The sequence below is a fragment of the Brachyhypopomus gauderio genome, chromosome 3 (genome assembly GCF_052324685.1).
Source record: "Brachyhypopomus gauderio isolate BG-103 chromosome 3, BGAUD_0.2, whole genome shotgun sequence".
Taxonomy (NCBI): domain Eukaryota; kingdom Metazoa; phylum Chordata; class Actinopteri; order Gymnotiformes; family Hypopomidae; genus Brachyhypopomus; species Brachyhypopomus gauderio.
In genome coordinates, this window is record NC_135213.1 from 10,224,065 (window position 1) to 10,246,446 (window position 22,382).

At 44.0% G+C, this 22,382-nt stretch overlaps 1 protein-coding gene across 16 annotated transcripts in view; it reads right to left on the reverse strand.

Annotated features, from left to right (window-relative positions):
- jakmip3 (Janus kinase and microtubule interacting protein 3) overlaps positions 1 to 22,382 on the reverse strand; it is a 43,379-nt gene that overhangs the window by 3,161 nt on the left and 17,836 nt on the right. For 4 of the 16 annotated variants that reach the window (XM_076999409.1, XM_076999410.1, XM_076999408.1 and 1 more), the window contains 17 exons: positions 15,689 to 15,853; positions 9,896 to 10,015; positions 8,548 to 8,694; positions 6,751 to 6,882; positions 6,321 to 6,356; positions 4,091 to 4,162; positions 3,813 to 3,929; positions 3,595 to 3,723; positions 3,325 to 3,408; positions 2,344 to 2,406; positions 2,150 to 2,248; positions 1,921 to 2,019; positions 1,335 to 1,394; positions 1,141 to 1,206; positions 926 to 994; positions 616 to 693; positions 130 to 336 (listed from right to left, as the gene is read on the reverse strand). In XM_076999409.1, the coding sequence (XP_076855524.1) occupies positions 130 to 336; positions 616 to 693; positions 926 to 994; positions 1,141 to 1,206; positions 1,335 to 1,394; positions 1,921 to 2,019; positions 2,150 to 2,248; positions 2,344 to 2,406; positions 3,325 to 3,408; positions 3,595 to 3,723; positions 3,813 to 3,929; positions 4,091 to 4,162; positions 6,321 to 6,356; positions 6,751 to 6,882; positions 8,548 to 8,694; positions 9,896 to 10,015; positions 15,689 to 15,853 (1,743 nt within the window). The remainder of the gene's footprint in view (positions 1 to 129; positions 337 to 615; positions 694 to 925; positions 995 to 1,140; positions 1,207 to 1,334; positions 1,395 to 1,920; positions 2,020 to 2,149; positions 2,249 to 2,343; positions 2,407 to 3,324; positions 3,409 to 3,594; positions 3,724 to 3,812; positions 3,930 to 4,090; positions 4,163 to 6,320; positions 6,357 to 6,750; positions 6,883 to 8,547; positions 8,695 to 9,895; positions 10,016 to 15,688; positions 15,854 to 22,382) is intronic. The other 12 variants (XM_076999422.1, XM_076999415.1, XM_076999419.1 and 9 more) reach the window with 7 other exon arrangements.

Sequence of the window (22,382 nt, forward strand, 5' to 3'; positions counted from 1 at the left end):
AAAACATTTATTCTAGAATAGTTAGGCATTTCACAAGCGCCAAAGCACATGTCATTTTGCTGGCAGTATTAAATACTACATGATAGAAGTGCTGAGATGATGCCTGGGTTTGTTCATCACTGCGTTTACCTGTTGAGCATGCTGTAGCAGCTCCATTCTCTCCCGGAGTATCTGAGCATCTTTCTCTCGTAATTCGCTGAGAACCTGCCTCTTCCACTGATCGACAGCTCTCCTCAGCGAATCTCGATCGCCCTCTGACAGCAGCTCTGAAACCTTAGCACCCGCCTCTTCCTGTTGCAGTGCATCAAACAACATTGCTTCCAGCTCCAGGATTCGCTGAGGGGAGTGAGGATAACAAGAAACAGGAAACAGGAGGGCGGGGAGAGAAAATAGGAAGAGAAAACAGAGCAATCCGTTAGAGAGAGAGAGGGAGGGAGAGAGAGACCAATAGAAATGTAAGCAGAGAAAGGGTGGGGTGTGGAGCAGTAATGCAAAACTCTACCACCAGAGGGCAGAAAATGTAAGGCATCAATTCAGCACTGATTTTGAAAATTATTATTTAGTACAAGATGTAATATAGAAAACTTGAATGTGGGTGGTCTGTGATTTGCAAACCTTATTAGCCTGATCCATAGACTGTTTTCTGTAGTCTAATTCTTCATCTAAATATCCTTTTTGTTTACTGAAGAGCTCCTTTGGAGGTATAACACATACGTACAGGGGGCAGCATCAGTCAGACCAGGTGGAGGAAACGGTCACACATTAAGAGGAATTTTTCCAACACATAACTAAGGCAACATGAGTCAATGCATGAAAGCATAAATAATTAAACAATAAAGCATAGCTTTAGAAACTGAATTGGTCATTTCACCTCATAATATTAATGCAAAAAATTACATAATGTTTCTAAAGTATTTGCAGTTACCTTCTCATTCTCGATGTCCATCATTTTCTGATGTAACGATGATTTGGTTACCTCAATTTGTTCTAGCCACTGAAAGCAAACGGGATTCATTTAGTAAAATTACACAAACACAAGCAAAAATATACAGGAATGCTCAGGCATCATGGAAGTCATATATAGTTAATAAAAAATGTTGTTGAAATTAAAGAAAGAATTATGACACATGCATGCAGTACCTTTTCAGCTAAAGTCAACACAGTCCTAGCGTGGATAACCGCCACCTGCTCCTCGTTGCTCAGATTCTACACCGGCCAGTGAAATGAAGGCAGAGAGTCAAGTGGCACATTCAGAAGTGTTTGTACCACAGGCAGGAGGAGAACACGCCCTAAGCCTCTAGGGACACACACGTTTACGTACGAAATGAACATACACTTACGGCGTTATCCCCTAGAATGTCCAGCTTCTTCATCAGGTCTGTGATGATGATGTCCTACCACACATGGAAAGAGACATTACTGGACTAGGGCAGACATGAGAGCCTGAGGAAGAATGTGATGAAGACAGCAAAGGCAGAGGGTAGTGAGAGTGGAAGAGGAAACGCTGTACGTGTTACTGCACGAAGCTCTGACATCTAACACTAGTTACACCAGCTAACACAAGTTACACCAGCTAACACCAGTTAGCTTTTATTTGCTATGTAACAGCTTCCTGCTCCTTAGGTGTTTGACTTTACACTGGCTTTTACTATACAGATCAAGCCCAAAAACTGTTATGTAGTGTGGGCAGTCCCTGCATGTCTGGATTAGCAGCCCTTCCTGGGAAGAGATCATCCATGTGCCAAGCATGGGCTGAAATCCTACAGCACCCAGAGCCAAGTACGATATGAGGTCTGGCCCATTATACCTGAGCATTACGTGGTCAGAACCACTGAGGGGTGTACAAGTGCTGTGTAGAGAGCTCATGTGTTTCAAAGGAAGTTGTATGTTCACAAAGCAGCAGGATGGGTGGAGACTCACAGAGACTCCCTCCGCTTCACAGTACACCTGTAGAGGACTCACTCCCTCCGCAAAGAGGATGCTCTGAAACTTTATAGCCGGAGACCTCCTCTCTCTCTCCTAAAGCACAGACATAAGAAGATATCACTGTACACATCAGTGACCTGTGAACAGGGCAGTCACATCCCGTCACAGAACACGCGCGGTGTGTGTGTGTGACGCTGTTGTTAAACTCCCCTCACACACTTACTTCTAGTTCTAGAATGCGGAACTCCAACAGTTCATTCTGGTCTCGTACGTCCTGAAGTTCGTGCTTTAGCCGCAACTCGTCCATCTCCACGTCTTTTAGCTGGAATCATGGCGAAACGCAGACACCACAGGAACGTGTTAGCATTCCAATGTGTTGTGTTTAGGAAACTATTAATGACGTCGAACACTGCACACCTTCTCAACAAGCTCCTGGTTCCGCTGGTATAACACCTGTTTCTCTTCAACCCATTTCATATCCTGCAAGAAACAAGACATGATCAGAGAGTGATCTGCTATCCACCCTGGGCCAGCCACCTCCTAACCAGCTAGGATGAAGGATGAACCCACTGCAATGGCCCCTCTCACCACCCAGAATTCTCCCCTGCTACGGCTGCATCTCCACGGCCCTGGACTACTATCACTGACCATCAAGAAGTCTAGGACTCTTAAGAATAAGAATGACATAGATAACAAATGTATATACATACACACAAAGATGAGAATTATTTATCATTCCCATCATTCTTTGTTAATGTATCTCTCTAATTATTGTTGTCATGGTGACTGGCCAGAGGAGGATGGGTTCCCCCCCTCTGAATCTTGGCTCCTCTCAAGGTTTCTTCCTCATGCTCTTTAGGGAGAATTTTCTTGCTACTGTCACCCTTGCTTACTGGGGGATTGGACTCGGACACTTATAAAACCATTTTATATCAACAACTGTTGTAAAAAGCGCTACATAAATACATTTTGATTGATTGATCACTCTGCAGAAGGTTAAGTGTTAAACAAACCCAAACTGTGTTTAAAGATTTATATAATGTACCTAAATCATGTTAAACACAATTTCATTAGATTTTTCTTGGTAAGAAATCAACAAAATCAATACATAAAAACATATCAGCACTTTTCTGTTTGTCATCAGTTGGACTTGTTTGGTCAACAGTTTCAAATGAACTGCTGCACTATTTTATTGACCTTTGACTGAAGTCCTTTTGGAGGCACCAGTGCAGACAGGATGTAGGTCAATATTGGGGAGGAAGATAAGTGGGCAGCTGCTGTATGTCAGTGGACTTTAGATCCAGCATTTCCACATCCCGGACGACCCAGCGGTGCCCTGGGCCCGGAGCCTCGTGGGGCCTCAGTTCAGGCCCAGCAGAGCGGGAGGGAGGGGCTTACCTGGCCCTGCTGACTCAGCACACGCTCCAGGTCGGCTATCCTGGTCTGATAACGGTTTAGCTCCGCCTGCATCTGCTCTCTTGTCTACGGGTGGACAAAACGGCATGACGGGACTTTCAAAATAAGAGTGCGCTATGCAGACAGATTTATGCAAAGTGCCAATTTATGTTCACTATCTGACTCAAACTACTAGAGTGTGGTATTTAGATTACTTTCACAGTAGTGTCATTGTGACCTCTTTGACAGTACATCGGAGTGTGAGGTAATGACCTTTGCTTCTTTTTCAGCATCGAAGGTCCCGCCAACCTGCTCCTGCAGCAGGGCGTACGCTCGCTGGAGAGCCTGGTACTCCATGGTCAGCTGACGGAACCTCAGCTCAGCCTCCTCTTTGAGCATTCCCTACACACGACACACACCAGACTGAATACACACACACACACACACACATATTCACACAGAAACACACCATCACACAAACATGCATCCACCTCCTCCAGATCGTCGTCCGGTGTGCAGGGTGTTCTGTCGGTGTGGTGGGATATAGAAGAGCCATCCGAGTCTATAGAGCCTTCCTCGTCATAGCCAAAAAACGTCTCGATCACCGGCTACAGGGACGAGAGACGAGACACTCAAATGAGGGAGAGAGAGATGGCAACACACTTCACTTGCACATGGCATAAAGAACATTACTGATCTTCCTGAAAATACTACACAAACCAACAGGAAGTAGTGACATATTCCACAAAGTCTGTGCAAACATGTGTACTTTGCAAGCCCTGAAACTCCTCCTCCTGCGGCCGCCGTCTTGCTTCCTGTATCTCAGCAGGACATCTCTCTCCTGTGGAGGACAGAACATATCAATGGCTAAAACAAGACAAGTGTGAAATTGTCTGTGTGAACACTGAAGCTGCTAATCCTTTAACTGAGGTTTGGCATATGGTATACAGTTGTGATCAAATTTATTCAACCCCCACTGAAATAAAGTGTTTTGGCCAGTTTGACATTGATTTTGATCATTTCAGTCATCTTATTTACAATTATATCAAAGAGGCACTTATAAATTAGACAAACATAACATAATATTTATGATGGAATAACCACAAATGTCTTTACTGTGCTCACATCATTATCAGTTTTATTCAACCCCCTAGTGACATTATTTTTTAGTACTTAGTACAACATCCTTTTCCAGTTATGACAGCTTTCAAGCGTGAAGCATAGCTTGACACAAGTGTCTTGCAGCGACCTATGGGTATCTTAGCCCATTCTTCATGGGCAAAAGCCTCCAGTTCAGTCACATTCTTAGGCTTGCGCACTGCAACTGCCTTCTTTAGGTCCCACCAGAGGTTCTCAATTGGATTTAAGTCTGGTGATTGCGATGGCCACTCTAGAATGTTCCAGCCTTTCATGTTCAACCATGCTCTAGTGGACTTGGATGTGTGCTTCGGATCATTGTCCTGTTGGAAGGTCCAACGTCTCCCAAGCCGCAGGTTTGTGACTGACTCCATCACATTTTCCTCCAAGATCTCCTGGTACTGAAGGGAATTCATGGTACCCTGCACACGTTGAAGCTTTCCTGTACCATTAGAAGCAAAACAGCCCCAAAGCATAATTGACCCCCCACCATGCTTCACAGTAGGCAAGGTGTTCTTTTGTTCATAAGCCTGGTTCTTCCTTCTCCAAACATAGCACTGGTCCATTGTCCCAAACAGTTCTAATTTAGTTTCATCTGACCACAGTACACTGTTCCAAAACCTTTGTGGCTTGTCCACATGACTTTTGGCATACTGCAGTCGACTTTTCTTGTTCTTTGGAGTCAGCAAGGGGGTGCGTCTGGGCGTTCTGGCATGGAGGTCTTCGTTATGCAGTGCGCGCCTTATTGTCTGAGCTGAAACTTCAGTGCCCACATCTGACAGGTCTTTTTTCAGTTCCTTAGCAGTCACGCGGGGATTTTTCTCCACATTACGCTTCAGGTAGCGCACAGCAGTCGCGGTCAGGATCTTCTTTCTGCCACGACCAGGTAACGTTTCCACTGTGCCCTTTAACTTGAACTTGCGAATGATACTTCCGATAGTGTCTCTTGGAATATTTAACAACTTCGCAATCTTTTTATATCCATTGCCATTCTTGTGAAGAGCAATAACCTCTTCTCTTGTCTTCTGGGACCATTCTCTTGCCTTCACCATGCTTGGAAACACACCAGTAGATGTCTAGAAGGAGCTGAGTATCACAGTCCTTTTAAATCTGCCTAATTGGTGCTTATCATGCTTGATTGCTGCTCATTGACATCCACAGATGTTTTCAATACCTGATGGAAAACACTGGAATGAACCTCTGTTCTTAGGAGTGGTAGTCGTAAAGGGGTTGAATAATTGTGTCAATGAAGAAATCACAAAAAGGCCATTTAATACTTTATGACAAAAAAAATTGATGCTATCTTAGTTGCATTTAGTTCTTTAACAAGTCCTTGTAAGATTTCATTATGAACACAATTACAAATGTGCACTGAATTCCATAAAACCCTTCGCAGCATTGGGGGTTGAATAAATTTGATCACAACTGTATGTGTGGCTGCTCTGTGCAGCACTAAAGTTTTGCTATGTTCACTAAAGTTTTGGTATGTTCAAGAGTCTGAGACTCCTGTAGCTCAGGAGACATTGTCAGCCTTGACAGGCCTCTGCCCATCAACAGTGCCTGTGCTTTAAATGACCGATCACAACTACACAGGCATTTAGCCCTGTGTATCTCCATGAGATTAGTGTTTTCACTTTTTCAAACCTGTTTACAGGCTTATAGAGCACTCTACAGAAAATAGCAAATATCTAATTGTTCTCAACAACAAACCTGCAAGATTTCTTTGTTTTTGTTGTTATGTGTTTTTTCCATATCTGTTCATGTTTCTGCACATGAGCTGTATGCACGTATTGGAAAGACTAATGACAATTATTACACAGTTTTTATATTCTGTGAAGTGAACAAACGTTGTGACTACTCACAATGACACTCCTCACATAGCCAGCGGTCTCAAACGCCTGCAACGTGAAAACAGCCAGAAAAGAGACATTACCCAACACACTCTTGAGAGACTAAAACACGATTCTTAGACCTCCACTAGCAGGACACGGTTTTCTAAGAAATTTAATAGAAAGCTTTTTACAAAGCCACAGTTCCCCTTTTGAGCCACACAATTTTTTTTTATCCTCTGTGGAATTTATGTTATCAGTGTGGTGTTTATAATCTTTCCTAATATATTGCAGTAACTTGAATGGTTTCAAGATGTTGTGTGAGTGACTCACACAACTGCAACAGATGAATGCATATAACTGTGGCAATAGTCCAAAATGAGGTGTGTGTGTGTGTGTGTGTGTGTGTGAGAGAGAGAGTAAGGGGGTGAAACAAGAGAGGGTGGCGTTGTCATGGCGATACCTTGGACAGATCGTCGATGATGTTCTGCTGTTCGAGGACCTGTAGTCTGAGGAACTCGATCTCCCGCTCTTCCTGGCTCTGGTCCAGATCGTTTAGGGAACTGGGCCTACGCAGCGTTCCTGCCTTCTCTCGCTGCCACACACAGCACAATGAAGTCACACACAAACACAGCTCCACTCTCTCCCTTACCGCTGGACACCATCTCCATGAACCGCACTGTTAGCTTAGCCACTGTTAGCCTCCTCATGCCACAATGCTCATTCAGCTTGAGGCTAACTCAAGCTTGAGGCTAATTTGTTAACACCACTAACAAATGCAGTCAACAAATCAAACTAAATATCTAAGGATAAAGGTTATTATTATTAGGGTGGTTCAATGAAAAAAGAACATTTTGATTTGAATTGATTGTGACTTTCATCAACTGACGATCAGGGTGGACTAGAGACCATTCTAAACCTGTCCAGGTTTTTAATTACTTCACTGTCTGAACAGGAAAACCAGCGAAGAGCAGAAACACTGATCATATAGAGGTGTATAGTTATAGCAATGCTGACAGGCCAAACTGGTACCACTGGGAGAGCCCATTAACCTCTCTCATCAAGTGAAAAAGACCCGCCCCTATTAAGAGCATGAAATGTTGATGTGTACGGAAAGTGAGCTAACGAGTTGTATACATTGTTGATAGATAATTAGGTTTACTAGGCATGCTGTGTGAATCTGAATACCATTAGCATAAAATTAGTCATAACCATGTTTTGCAATAATAATTATGCTTTGTTTACATGATCTTAAATCCAGGTTAGATAAACATTCAGTATGGAAAGCAATGAATGCTTTTTGTAATTGATGTGAGATGTTTTCATTTCTGGTAAGTGGAATTATTGTAATTAACTGCTAATTGTAACATTAAAGCAAACTTATCTATAGGGCTCACTATTACTCCATCAGAGATAAACAGTCAATATTATTATGGTAGTTTTGCTCTGGTCTTAAAAACAGACAGTAAAACCACTGTGAGAAAAAACCTATACTACATTACATAATATACAATATAAATACTATAGAATATAAATGTATACAATATAAATGACTACAGAGAATATGTACAGAACAGTATTCACTACAGACATACACTGTAGTATACAACTGCACTGTAAGAACATATATCTAGGATTGATAAACACATGGTTAATTCCATGTGATCTGTGAAGACACAGACCCTTTGCTCTTTGGTCATGTGATCGTTGGGTGGAGTGCTGCAGGGTCATGTGATTGTTAGGTGGAGTGCTGCAGGGTCATGTGATCGTTAGGTGGAGTGCTGCAGGGTCATGTGATCGTTAGGGAGTGCTGCAGGATCATGTGATCGTTAGGTGGAGTGCTGCAGGGTCATGTGATCATTAGGGAGTGCTGCAGGGTCATGTGATCGTTAGGTGGAGTGCTGCAGGGTCATGTGATCGTTGGGTGGAGTGCTGCAGGGTCATGTGATCGTTAGGTGGAGTGCTGCAGGGTCATGTGATCGTTAGGTGGAGTTCTGCAGGGTCATGTGATCGTTAGGGAGTGCTGCAGGATCATGTGATCGTTAGGTGGAGTGCTGCAGGGTCATGTGATCATTAGGGAGTGCTGCAGGGTCATGTGATCGTTAGGTGGAGTGCTGCAGGGTCATGTGATCGTTGGGTGGAGTGCTGCAGGGTCATGTGATCGTTAGGTGGAGTGCTGCAGGGTCATGTGATCGTTAGGTGGAGTTCTGCAGGGTCATGTGATCGTTGGGTGGAGTGCTGCAGGGTTCAGGCATGGTACCATTTCCATGTTTTCCTGTGTGACGAAGCGCAGTTTGTTCTCAGAGCGTCTGAAAGCGTGAGCCAGCTCTTCATTCTTACGAGTCAAACGCCTGTTCTTATCCAGGAGTGGTTTGTACTGGCTCTCTGCTTCACGAAGACGCTTCAGCTACACACACACACACACACACACACACACACAAAAACCACATTAAAACTGCATGACAAATTTTTTAGGTCCCACTTATGCTATCAACTGAAAACTCTAACTCTTTGAGGTATGAACATCTGGGGAATTCGGAGGTCAAGACAACAACTCTTTATCTTGTTATTCAAAACATTCCTGAACACGTTTTGCAGTGTGGCTGGTCACATTATCCTGCTGAAAAAGGACACTGACGTTATGGGAGCCCCTTGTCATTAAGGGATGCACTTGGTCTGCAGCGCTATGTAGGAGGCACGTCAAAGTAAAAGCCACATGAAAGCCTGGACTCATCACGCTGCCTCCATAGGTTTGCCCTCTTCCCATGGTGCATCCTGGCCTCATCCCTGCCCCCAGGGAAACACATGCACCTGGACCGTTATATCCCACTCCAGGACAGATGCCAGTGTAATGAGATAATCAGTGCTATTCACTTCACCTCTGGAGTCCTCTTTATATATAACTGCAGTGTGCTGTAGTAAGAGAGGTATCCAAAATTGTAGTGACGTACACAAAGCTTTCAGAGAAGCAGGATATTTAGGACAGAGATACTTCATCAGCTGTGCAAGCAAAGTGCCTACATCTTTATCTACAGTGCACTGCAGTCACCTCTGCAGTCTTATTCGTGTACATCATATATAGAGGTCCTTCATCAGCTTTGCAAGCAACGTGTGTCTTAAGTTCTATATAAAGCACTGCTTGCACAGCTGATGACCTCTGTCTAAAATATCCTGCTCCTCTGGAGAACAAGTATATAGTTGACACCCCCCCCCATAACTCAACATATGATTCTGTGTCACCCAGTATGGTGCCTCTTCAATGAGGAATTCCTGTAATTTCTGCAATTCCATCCTATGAGGAATATGGCAACTCATGTGATGCCTACAATGCCATGAATGTGTTGAATGTACTGGTATTACATTACCCAACACAGACACATTTACGTTTGGCAAAGACAGAAAAATGTAGGGTAAGACTTTCTTGTACTGCTCGTCTTTCATTCCTCTGCTGCAGCAATAATCCCTTAAATCTCTCAATAATCTCTTCTCTTCTCTTAACTCCTTTCTTCTTCTTTTTGAGCACGCTTGCTGTACTTTTACACTGTAACGAAGGCTCCGTGTGTCCCAGAGAAGGAGGAGGAGGAGGAGGAGGAGGAAGAGTCACCCACCAGTTCATTGCGCTCCTCCGACAGCAGAGCGTTGCGGTCCTCCAGCCTCCGAATGATGGCGCTCAGCTCGGCGATCTTCAGCTGGAAGCGGCGAGCGTCCTTCTCGTCCAACTGCTGCACCTGCAACACAAACCCACTGCGGAGAAGTGCAAAGACCCGAGCTAAAGCACCCTGGAGCCAGGCCCCGGGAGGCCCCCGAGGGCCCCGCAGGCAAGGGCCGGCATCCAGCACACGCACACAACATGCCAAAACCATCGGCTTCACACAGATTAAACAGTAATCATGTTTGGAGATGATTTTAGGTGAAAAAAAAACAAGGTATTAAAAACCAGTTCAGTGCAGTTTGGTTGACTTAGTGATCTCTTTTCTTGTGCCTTCCCTTCAAGACAAGAAAGAATAACATGTGTGAAAAAGAAACCTGCAAAATGAACAACAGGAAAGATGAACAGGTGGACTGGAGTTGTTCTTCACAGCGAGATCTTTTTGACCTTTACAATCATGTTAAGAACCGAGATACAAGAAAATGAACAGCAAAAGGGAGAAGCACAAGTTTGTGGAGATCTAACCTACTGTGGCTATGAAAGGAAGACATCAGACCTCTTTAATTGCACACTCTTCATTAAACTTTAAAGACCGGTCTTTAAACAACTCTGAGGTGAGTAAGAATAGCACACAGGAAACAAATCAACCAAGCACAGGGAGATGAAAGGTCAAGAATGTAAGATGTGACTACATTCTGAGTGCAGAGAGCAAAGCTACTACCTGCTACTTAATAAACACAGACACACAGTATGTAGAGTAGAGAGAGAGTGAGATTGAAAAATGCACAAATACACATATGCATAGGTGAGGTGTGTGCAGATGTGTACACATGTGTGGGGTAGTGGTGTGTACACATGTGTGGGGTAGTGGTGTGTACACATGTGTGGGGTAGTGATGTGTACACATGTGTAGGGTAGTGATGTGTACACGTGTGTGGGGTAGTGATGTGTACACGTGTGTGGGGTAGTGATGTGTACACGTGTATGGGGTAGTGATGTGTACACATGTGTGGGGTAGTGATGTGTACACATGTATGGGGTAGTGATGTGTACACATGTATGGGGTAGTGATGTGTACACATGTGTGGGGTAGTGATGTGTACACATGTGTAGGGTAGTGATGTGTACACGTGTGTGGGGTAGTGATGTGTACACATGTGTAGGGTAGTGATGTGTACACATGTGTAGGGTAGTGATGTGTACATGTGTATGGGGTAGTGATGTGTACACATGTGTAGGGTAGTGATGTGTACACGTGTATGGGGTAGTGATGTGTACACGTGTATGGGGTAGTGATGTGTACACGTGTGTGGGGTAGTGATGTGTACACATGTATGGGGTAGTGATGTGTACACATGTGTGGGGTAGTGATGTGTACACATGTGTGGGGTAGTGATGTGTACACATGTGTGGGGTAGTGATGTGTACACATGTGTGGGGTAGTGATGTGTACACATGTATAAGGTAGTGATGTGTACACATGTGTGGGGTAGTGATGTGTACACGTGTATGGGGTAGTGATGTGTACACATGTGTGGGGTAGTGATGTGTACACATGTATAAGGTAGTGATGTGTACACATGTGTGGGGTAGTGATGTGTACACGTGTATGGGGTAGTGATGTGTACACATGTGTGGGGTAGTGATGTGTACACATGTATAAGGTAGTGATGTGTACACCTGTATGGGGTAGTGATGTGTACACGTGTGTGGGGTAGTGATGTGTACACATGTGTGGGATAGTGATGTGTACACATGTGTGGGGTAGTGATGTGTACACATGTGTGGGGTAGTGATGTGTACACATGTGTGGGGTAGTGATGTGTACACGTGTATGGGGTAGTGATGTGTACACATGTGTGGGGTAGTGATGTGTGCACATGTGTGGGGTAGTGATGTGTACACATGTGTGGAGTAGTGATGTGTACACATGTATGGGGTAGTGATGTGTACACGTGTGGGGTAGTGATGTGTACACATGTATGGGGTAGTGATGTGTACACATGTGTGGGGTAGTGATGTGTACACATGTGTGGGGTAGTGATGTGTACACATGTATGGGGTAGTGATGTGTACACATGTGTGGGGTAGTGATGTGTACACATGTGTGGGGTAGTGATGTGTACACATGTGTGGGGTAGTGATGTGTACACATGTGTAGGGTAGTGATGCGTACACATGTATGCGGTAGAGATGTGTACACATCTATAGGGTAGTGGGTGCACATTTGCTCCATGCTGGGGGGGTAGGCGTGTACCAGGGCACATGCGTGTTCTTACAGTGCTAAGCAGGTGCCACAACATGTAGTTCACACACATAGCATGCAGGACACAACTGGCACATGCTTCCACACTGCAGATGCACACTTGCAGAAACCCTGTCTAGGTGTCTAGGAACTCGAGTGCATTGTCTGGTGCAGTAGATCCTGTAGCCCTTAATCACAGCCTCTGTGTCTTTTCTAGCAAAGCGTTTCAACACCAACACCTAAACCACAATAATTAAATATCATTTAATTTGTCTGGCACTTACATAAAAAAAAATGAAATAAAGACAGTAACAGAAATCCTTCAAGAGGTCCGAACTCAGCAGGTGCAGGAGTTTGGGGGTGGAGTGAGGAAAAGAAAGCAAAGGACTATGAACCAAATACCCAGTGATGTGCTCTGGGCCGGAGGGATGCAGGGAGGATTGTGATGGCAGAGGTTTAAGGATTAAAGCATTCACCCATGCTGAAACAGCCTGGTGTTGTGGGGTGATACATGTACGCTCTGTTTATCCACAACCAGACTGATTAAAAAAGAAATGACCAAAATGAATCTCTGGTAATCTGTGTGTGTGTGTGTGTGTGTGTGTGTGTGTGTGTGTGTGTGTATATATATATATTAGGGGTGGGACGTGATAAAAAAAAGTTGTCGAATTAATCGGAAGCTTTGTAATTAATTAATCGAAATTAATGGCATTTAGGTTTGAATGATGAACATAATCATAAACTTCAACATCTTGTTTATTTTTCCACCAGTCTACTACACAGACCAATAGATGAGTGCAGAAAACAATTCAGAACACTGGAATTCTGACCAAAAATGTTGTTTAATTTTGGGAGTTTTGCTCAGGATATTGGAAGGATTGAAGTACTTCAGAAGATGTTTTTTAATACCATTTTAGATGGTATATTTTTCTTTAATTTCCCAGGCCTCTGCCACAGGCATCTCCATAGTGCCTAGAAGTGCGAACAACACTGCAAATAATGTGACGCGTCATGTATAAACGCGTGCGGAGTCGCGCCCTTCGGCCACTCGCGAAAGTTTAATCCAGTCTTATTGGTCCAATGAAGCTAATTTAAAAGGATTTTGGTACATTTCCTGTCCCACCACTAAAATTCAAATGTACATATCCAAAATATCGAAATGACTTTTTTTTAACAATGTACTTGTTATAAGACAAACTGTAAAATTTGGTGGAAAATTATCTCCTTAGATATTATTCAAAAGACCGAATTCCTTTGGACCATCTCAAAAAATGGCCGTTTTCTCTTGTCCCACACATTGGGTGACCAACTCCTTTGCCAAATTTACCAATTAAAATAAGCTCTAAATAAATTACTTCCTCTTGTATATTGTTAAAATGCATCTCCTTTACTTATGAAAACATCTTCTTTGGTCTACATTGTATTGCATGTCACAGTTTTTACACTATTAAGTTGTGTCCCACAACATGCGCGCAGCCCTGTTACCATAAGGAATTTTATCTGGCAGAGAAAGGGTTAAAAATATTTGTTTACTGGCACAAAGGAATTTGCATCACAAGGACATTTCCTGCCCACATGGCAAGAAAAATGGTAAGTGCACTAACAATTTTCAAGGTTTTTTTTCCAAATATGTTTGTGAATGCAACTCTGTTCCTCATATTGTAAGACCAATATTGAGTAAAGTCAAAATTTACTTTATATACTTATATAACCATATTTGTCCTTGATCTTGTATACATAGCTAAATTTTACAGTTAGCATCTGTTCCTGGGGTAGACCACAACTTAGACTAAATTTGCAACACTGTTAGTCGCAACCCTGTTACTGCATACCAATTACATCTAATAAAAAAAACTGCTTCCCATACCTGAGCTTGACAAATCAAACTTTTTGATAGTCTACAACCTGTAGTTAATAAATATGTGACTAAAAATGATCAAATTGAAGATCAAATTTTCAGAAGTGACCACCCCTGAAATGTACCAAAATTCTGGAATGACCCCAGGACATTTCCTCACTTAAAAAAAACTCAGGACGCCCTGGACAGGATGTGAAATACGGACATGTCCTGGAAAATACGGACGTTTGGTCACCCTATCGTACTAGGAATACATTTAGCAGCTAAGTTATCATTACTGACCTGCGCGTTAGCCCCAACATGTTTTGCGTTGAGGTGGTAACGAAGGGTGGAAGTGCTCCTGTGATAAGCGAACTCCTTCCTACATAAAGTGCAAATAACACTATTTGTGTTTGTACTTCCATCTGAAAGTTTCTTATATTTAAATTTCCCATCCACCAGCGTAGCCTCTTCAGTCATCTCCATCATGATCTTATTGTGCGTCCATATAATCTGTATGTCTGGAACTCGTGCACTGAGAAACATTCCACGGTGCAAAAGTCTCTCATGCGTTAAATGCGTTAGTTTTCCTGTAATTAATTAATCGAAATTAACGCGTTAAAGTCCCACCACTAATATATATATGTATATATAATGTTATTTGTCTGATTATGTAAATAAAACAAATAATGTGTGAATAGGCTGTTGTATGTGAGAACACTTCATATTCACACTGCTACTCTAACCTATAGTTCTAATATAAAACCTGCTTTTTCTTTAACACGGTTCGAATCTTAGAGCATACACTGCCACCAATTAGCTGGGAGACCAACATCTCACCATGGCAGCCTGCTACCATCTCCATGGATATTACCGTAATTACTCTATTACATTCAGTGCTGAGGTTAGTTCTGGGGTTCACTGTTGATACTTCGCTCTCTGTGCCATCGGTGACGCATTACGGAATTCTCTCCATACGCATACTTTGCACTTAAAGGTAACCACTGAAGCATTAAAGAGGACAGCACAGTACATATTAGCGGGTACTATGTCCTTAATGAAAAGCAGAAACACATATGAGTCTAAAGAATCAGGAGTAAAAGCAACCAGTTACAGTGCCGCTGTACTGAGGCGCTCGGACAGGCATGATGAAAGTTGCCTCTATATGCTGAAGGAACATTGTTTTGTTTTAGAGTGCAATCTAAAAGACAGCAGCACACCAACAGTCTCCAATAAACTCCACACGGGCCTCCCAAACATGCAGAGCCAAGCCGTCCTCCAGTGGGAACCTCTGCGTTTGTTGGGGAAATGTTGGTTGTGTTACGCTGAGGTGGCCTGGTTGGTTTCAGGTGTACAATCTGGGCCAAAGCAAGCTCAGAGAAGTCCTACTACATCATGGTTGGGGGGGTTTGGGTTTTTGTTTCGAAGTGAAGGCCTCTCTATCATTCCTGCAGTCGCAGTGTCGAACACTGACACAGTTCCTGACAGACTGCAAAGAAGGGACCAAAAAAAAAACAAATGAATGTTTGAACAGCAGGTAGGTGCAACCTTCACCAGAGATTCAGGACACGTGCACAAAGCTGCTTCCAGGACAAAGCGCTGGAGGGCGGAGTCGAAGGCGGAGTCAGGCTGAAGGGAGGCGGGCTCTTAGAGGAGGGAAGGCTGCTTACAGTGTTAAGCGTGTGCTCTGCCGTGTCTCCTGTGGGGGTGCACGGGCTCTCCCTCCTGGGGCTGGGGTCTACCTGCTGCTGCAGTCTCTGTGCAAGGCTGGCCTGCAGCCCCAACTCTCTCTCCAGACTGCACACAGTCCGCTCTTTAACCTTTATCTCATCCATCTATAGGACAGAACATAGTGCCGTCACACATATGCAGACGGATGCGCACACACACACACGCTCACACACACACGCTCACACACACACACACACACACACACCAGAAAAGCACCTCTTATGAGCGGTGTGAAATTCTGCAGCTTTGGGGAATACAGACAGCCTTAAGAGAAGAGAAGGCAGCCACACTGGCTTTAAGGGCTGAGTTCACCTTTTGTGCGTGTGTTTCAGTCCCAGAGAAAAACAGCATGTATGCTCACACCCCATGATTCCCTGATCTCTGGAAGTTGAGATACTCTTATGTTGCTACATTTGTATGTTATTTTCAACCCAATCAAAATTTGTCCTCATTTACCCATCTTTGCTGTGAACACACACACACACACACACACACACACACACACACACACACACACACACACACACTAGTGATTACTAGGGGGCTGTGGATCACACATGCCCAGAGCAGTGGGCAGCCCTAGCCTGGCGCCCGGGGAGCAGTTGGAGTTAAGTGCCTTGCTCAAGGACACCTCAGTCATGGCCTCAGGCCTGAGAATCAAACACACCCTCTGGTCACAGGACCAGTTCCCTACCACCAGACCATGGCTGCCCCAAATACAGGGTAGGAACTTTGGAATAGCTCCACTCTGTGTCTTCCTTATGTGTACACACACAATTACACACACGCATGAACGCGCGCACACACACACACACACACACACACACACACGCACGCACGCACGCATGAACGCACGCATGCACACCCATTCTTTCTGCACACCATCACACACACAAATGTGATTATGAAGTTTGCAGATGACACAACTGTAGTGGATCTCATCAGCAACCATGACGAGAGACAGTACAGGAGGGAGGAGAGGCTTCTGGCCTCGTGGTGGTCACAACAATCTCTCTCTAACCATTGAGAATATGAAGGAGATTGTTGTAGACCTGAGGAGAACCCACACCCAGCATGCTCCTTTGTCTATAAGCTGCGCTGCTGTGGAGATAGTGAGGAGTAACAAGTTCCTGGGTGTGAACATCTCAGAGGACCTCTCCTGGACCTTCAATACAGCGTCACTGGCCAAAAAATGCCTCATCAATGCCTCTAGTTTTCTCCGCAAACATCATGTGCTCCTTCTACAGAGGGACGATCGAGAGCATCCTGACCAACTGTATCACCGTGTGGTTCGGGGCCTGCAGCGCATCCTGCTGCAATTCCCCACAGCGCACAGTGAGAGCGAATGAGAAGACCATCTGCATCTCTCTCACCTACAGGACATCTACCTCACCCATCTCACCTGTACATCCCTCTGCATTGGGGGTGAGCCCACCCACCCATCCACTGACCTTCCGCTTCAGCTTGGTACCCTCAGGGAGGAGACTGCGGCATCTCCGGGCCAGGACCAGCAGACTGAGAGACAACTCTATCCTCAACCCCTTACCTGCCCTGTCTCCTCGCCCCCCTCTGTCCTGCTTTGCCCCTCTTCAGTGTTCAGTGCCCACTGCACTCATACACTTGATACTACAACCAACACTCCCGCACATCAATATTTAACCTGATCCTCAAGGTCTGGTTTATGCACCCACCACTTTCAAACGTTTCAGGCTCTCTATTAGCCACCAATATTGCACATTTACCTACATTTGCACTCATGTCAATATCAGGGATCTCTCTTTTATTTTTATATGTGCATTTAATGTTGTTAGATAATGTATATATACTGTATATATTTAATTTTAATTTAATGTTGCTACAGCACTTTGGGCCTGAGAGAGAAACGTTAATGACATTAAAGACTGTAGAATGTCAAACGCTGTTTTCATGGCTACCATCACCTACAATATATTTATTTATTTTCTAGTAAGACATGGATGGTCTCTTCTGGTGTTGTCCGGCGTGTTTGTTCAGCCCTGCATGGATATAGTTTGTTCTCTTTCTCTCACTCATTATCGGGCATACGAAAAATTTCTCAAGCTGTCAAGTGACTCACAGCAACACGCCCAAGTGTAGCCATTGCTATGGTGATGAGAACATCCTGGGGGAGAGATTATTTGTATAAGAGAGAGAGAGAACATAACACAGAAACCTTTACTAAGCAGACATTCCTCTCCATGCCCAGTATGAACAGTCTACATGGAACAGTAAGTCCTGAACAGCCCAATGACCCAATGACATCACTACTGGTGCCCGAACACAGCTGCTTAGCAACAAGTCGTACCCGCCAGATCCACCATCTGTCTCCAGCTGCATGGAACCACCTAGCTGTCCGGATTAGCAGAGCAGGGCAGTCTGGCCTCAGTCCACTCCTCATACGCAGCCAGCCAAGCCAAGATGCAGCATGGAAGCCTGCTCTAAACACAGCGCCTCAAGTGGTCACATACAGTACTGCAACACTCCCACCACCCTAGACATGTGGGACTGGACTGTGGGCTGGTGTAATTACACATCTTCCTCTTGTGGTTGTACCTACGTAAAGCCCATGGTCATTGGTTTTTACACCAAACCAAAGCGTGACTTCATCCCTAGCACAATGGGGTGGGAAGAAGCCGATATCTCCAGCCACACTGGCACACAGATATCTGCTGCTGCTGCAACACAGGGGGGGGGGGGGACTGTAATCCTTGTTCACTGACCACCTCTAATTGGAATGTCAACATCTGGGACGGGGGGGTGCAGACTGCTTTGTCCTTCCTGGCAGCTAATCCAGTCATGCCCGTCACTCATAGATTATTAATCTCATTTCACGTGTGGTTTATTGACTTCTAAAACCTCTCAGTTAAGAGTGGTTACAGTGGCTCTGCACTGCCATGGATAAACATGTAAAATGTTTAATTATTTCACATGACTACAGTTACAGCACCTTGCAAAAAGCTTTCAATCCCTATAAAAATCATCAGATTAGTTTGGGTTACAAATGGCACTTTGATTTTGTGCTGTGTCGTATTTTATTCTAAAAGACTGAGCCTGAAAACAGACTCATTTAAAGTGATATGTCTGCAAAGATGTACACAGATGGCCTAATGATACATACAGTGATGCATACTAATACATACATAATGATACATACAGCTAATGATGGCCCATTAGGGCTACATCTACTCTATACCTTCGCATGGTTAATGAAGTTTTCTGAAATAAAAACATTGCTAAATTCAAGTACCATTTTTCAGGAAGGAAGGAATACTTTCCATGAGTATTAGTGGCCATGACGCTTGTGCATGTGTGAGACTGAGGACAGTCAGACTGTAGAATGTCAAACGCTGTTTTCATAGCTACCATTACCTACAATATATTTATTCTCTGTTACTCTTGCAGAGCAGTGTATTAGCTGCTACGGTATTTCATGCAAGACCTTTCTAATAAGACATGGATGGTTTCTGCTGGTGTTGTCTGGCGTGTTCTGCATGGAGATAGTTTGTTCTCTCTCTCTCACTCATTATCGGGCAGGCGATAATGAGATAAAGAGATAAAGTCAGAAAAAGGCTAGAAAATAACACCCATGTTTTAAGATATACTACACAGGTACACACTGCAGGATCAACTGGAAGGAAACCGAAGTAGTGTCATACCACCCAGGCACTAGCTGCTCAAGGCTGTGCTTCTCCGAGCCAATAATTATTGGAAGCCAATAATCACTTTGCAGGAGTTTCAGTGTGTAGTGGCTAAGACTGCAGTGAAGGTGCACCAGTCAGTGACATCAACAGCACTGCGTGCTCTGCCTGCATGGACGAGTGACTGTAGCAGAGGCATTGATGAAGAAATCCAGAACTGGTCAAGAACATCAGAGTAAACCAGCTAACATGAGAAGGGAGGTGTCCCAGGAGAAAAATGGAGAGATGTTGGCCCTAATTCAAAAAGCAATTTGTGGTGCTTTACAAAACCAAAAAGCCCAGTGCTTTACAAAACCACCCCAGCAGCTCCCACACGGGCGTGGCAGCATCGTGTGAGAGCTTTTCCTCAGAGGGGCCGAGGCAGCTTGTTCCAACTGAAGGACAAGACAACCTGCTTCACTGTGGCAAAACCTGGAAGAAACGATGATGCTAATCACAAGGCCGAAGAATAGGTGAACCTCCCTCCCAGCACATAGTACAAAGCTGGTAAAACATAACCAAACAGATGTAAAGACTGTCCTGCAGCAAAACGTGGGCCTATTGAATTTTAAGGTGGCTGAGTAGATGTACCAGATGCTCTATATGCTCCGAGCAGGCTCGGAGAACGACCTGGAGAAGGTACTGCAATTGGACTACAGGTTGAAATCAGCTAGGCTGATTGTCTTCTGTTTAGGTGCACAAAGGAGACTACATTTCCCAGCAATGCTCAGCACAATCAAAGTCTCCATTAGACAGCCACCCAAGTGGTTCTTTTCCTTTACAGTCTGTGTTAAAATTCACAGAGTGCAAACCCCATGTACACAGGACGCTTTGACTGGACTCAACAGGGTTCAGCAGTGAACCCTCAGCCCCGTCAGTCCGGAATCCTCCCCATCAACAGTAGGGGTGTCACGATTTCGATATTTAATCGAAATCGATCGAAATTATGTCACGATCTCGAGCCTCGAAGTCAGAAAGATCGATGATCCCTCCCTCTAAGCTACGCAAGCACCCACACTACGCAAAGTAAAGCCTGGTTTATACTTGATGCGTCGCGAGCATAATCACGAGTGAAAATTACATAATCGGGGTGGCTCCGCCCGTGCGCGAGGACCTCGCGTGCTGGCGATGTACGAGGTCGTGCACCTCTCGAATTTTGTAACTTCTCGCACACCGTGCTTCAGCGCAATGAACCAAGTCATGTTTGCAGGGTTCATACACCTTTATAAGGTGGAATTAAAGCACTTGTATGTCTTTTTCAAGGTCCATTTCAATAATTCACAGCACGTTAAACCTAATTAAGTTACATATTTATACATATACTCGTAATTATTCAAAATAATTCGCTTTTTGTCACATTATTTAATGATTGTTTATTTTCAAAACGCCCAAACTTAACGTCTTCACGTTCTCTCATATTTCGTCCTGGAATTACAAGAGGCTCGTATTTGTTAACATAATACAGGAGAACTATTCAGTCAGACAGCTATTTGTTGTGGAACGAAGTAGTTACAATTTCAAGCATTTTCAAGTACTTTAGCCTAAATTCCAGCACTTTTCAAAACTGAAACACAAAGCAACATTAAAATTGGTCAGGTAAATGTTCATTCCCCTGTTTTTGAGGGGTGTTTCTTTATACTACCACATATCGTTTCAGAGACCACTGCAAAGAATGTGACACACCAAGTATAAATGCCTATGCCCCCCATACTCAAATAGCAGCCATCTATTTCTGGCCCGCGAGTAGTTTTTTTTTTTTTTTCCCCAATCGCGCTATCCGCTCTTATTTTGAAATCGCGCACAACGATCCCAAGACGAGGCTGGGGATTGCCTCCATGGCAACAATAAACAGATAGCAGATGCCCAAATACGTTCACCCCCCCACTAATGTGGTGTATTACAGATCACTTGTATCACTTTGCATCACTTATATCAAACCCACCTTTTAAAATAAGATATTGTAAATTTGATTAATCAAACCAATGACTGACCATAGACTAATCTAAAACTGGCATAGGCCTCTCTGCTGTAAATTGAGAATCAAACCAAATCGTGACCCTAAAATCGGAAATACAATCGAATCGAGGATTTATAGAATCGTGACACCCCTAGTCAACAGCATCAGCTGCCTCTGACCTGGCCTGAATGCTCAGGGCACTCCTGACCTCCTCAGCTCTCACAGAGCAGCAATGCAGCTATAGCCTCAACAATGCAAAGCATCAATTTGAGTGACAGCCATTCCACCGGGAAACCCCCTATTGCACCAGACTGTGAAGCCCCTAGAAACAGGACTCAAGAAAACTCTTGTGCCCTGAGCCCCTCTAAAGAGCCATTATGCTGAGCGGGAAACCAATAAAAACAAACTGCCTGCCGTATTTCTCTGCCCTTTAACTTTTTTCCCTTTCTTTCATTCTTGATACCATTTTCTACCATTACAAACATTTTCTCCATTTATGTTCCTCATTGCTCATTTCACTCAACAGGCTGGCTTCTTCCCTGATAAAATGCTAATATGTGGAAGGAATGGGTCCAGCAGAATAGGTGGAAGGGTTATACCGATCTTCACTCATCCATTTATTCCAATTGCTTAGTAGATGTAATCTAGGTGACTGAACGTCCCTTGACGGGTGTGGGAAATTCCTTTGCATTTTTAGGGTTTAAATAATGCATTAAAACACTTTACTCGTGGACACCATTTCACTCATAACTTCAGCCTTAAAGGAATCTGCATTTTTTATAGCATATTGTCAATTACCACCACCCAGTCATTTTGTTGTTTCACTGATTTATAATGGAGTGCTGGGGCGGTGGGGAGACAGCTGCTGCTCTTTTGAGTTTGTCATCATGTCTTTTCAGTTACCAAGCTTGTCTATTCTTTTCTAAGCACAGAGGAATGCATCAAAACAATTGCTCGTGGCAATACAGAGACTAGTCTGAA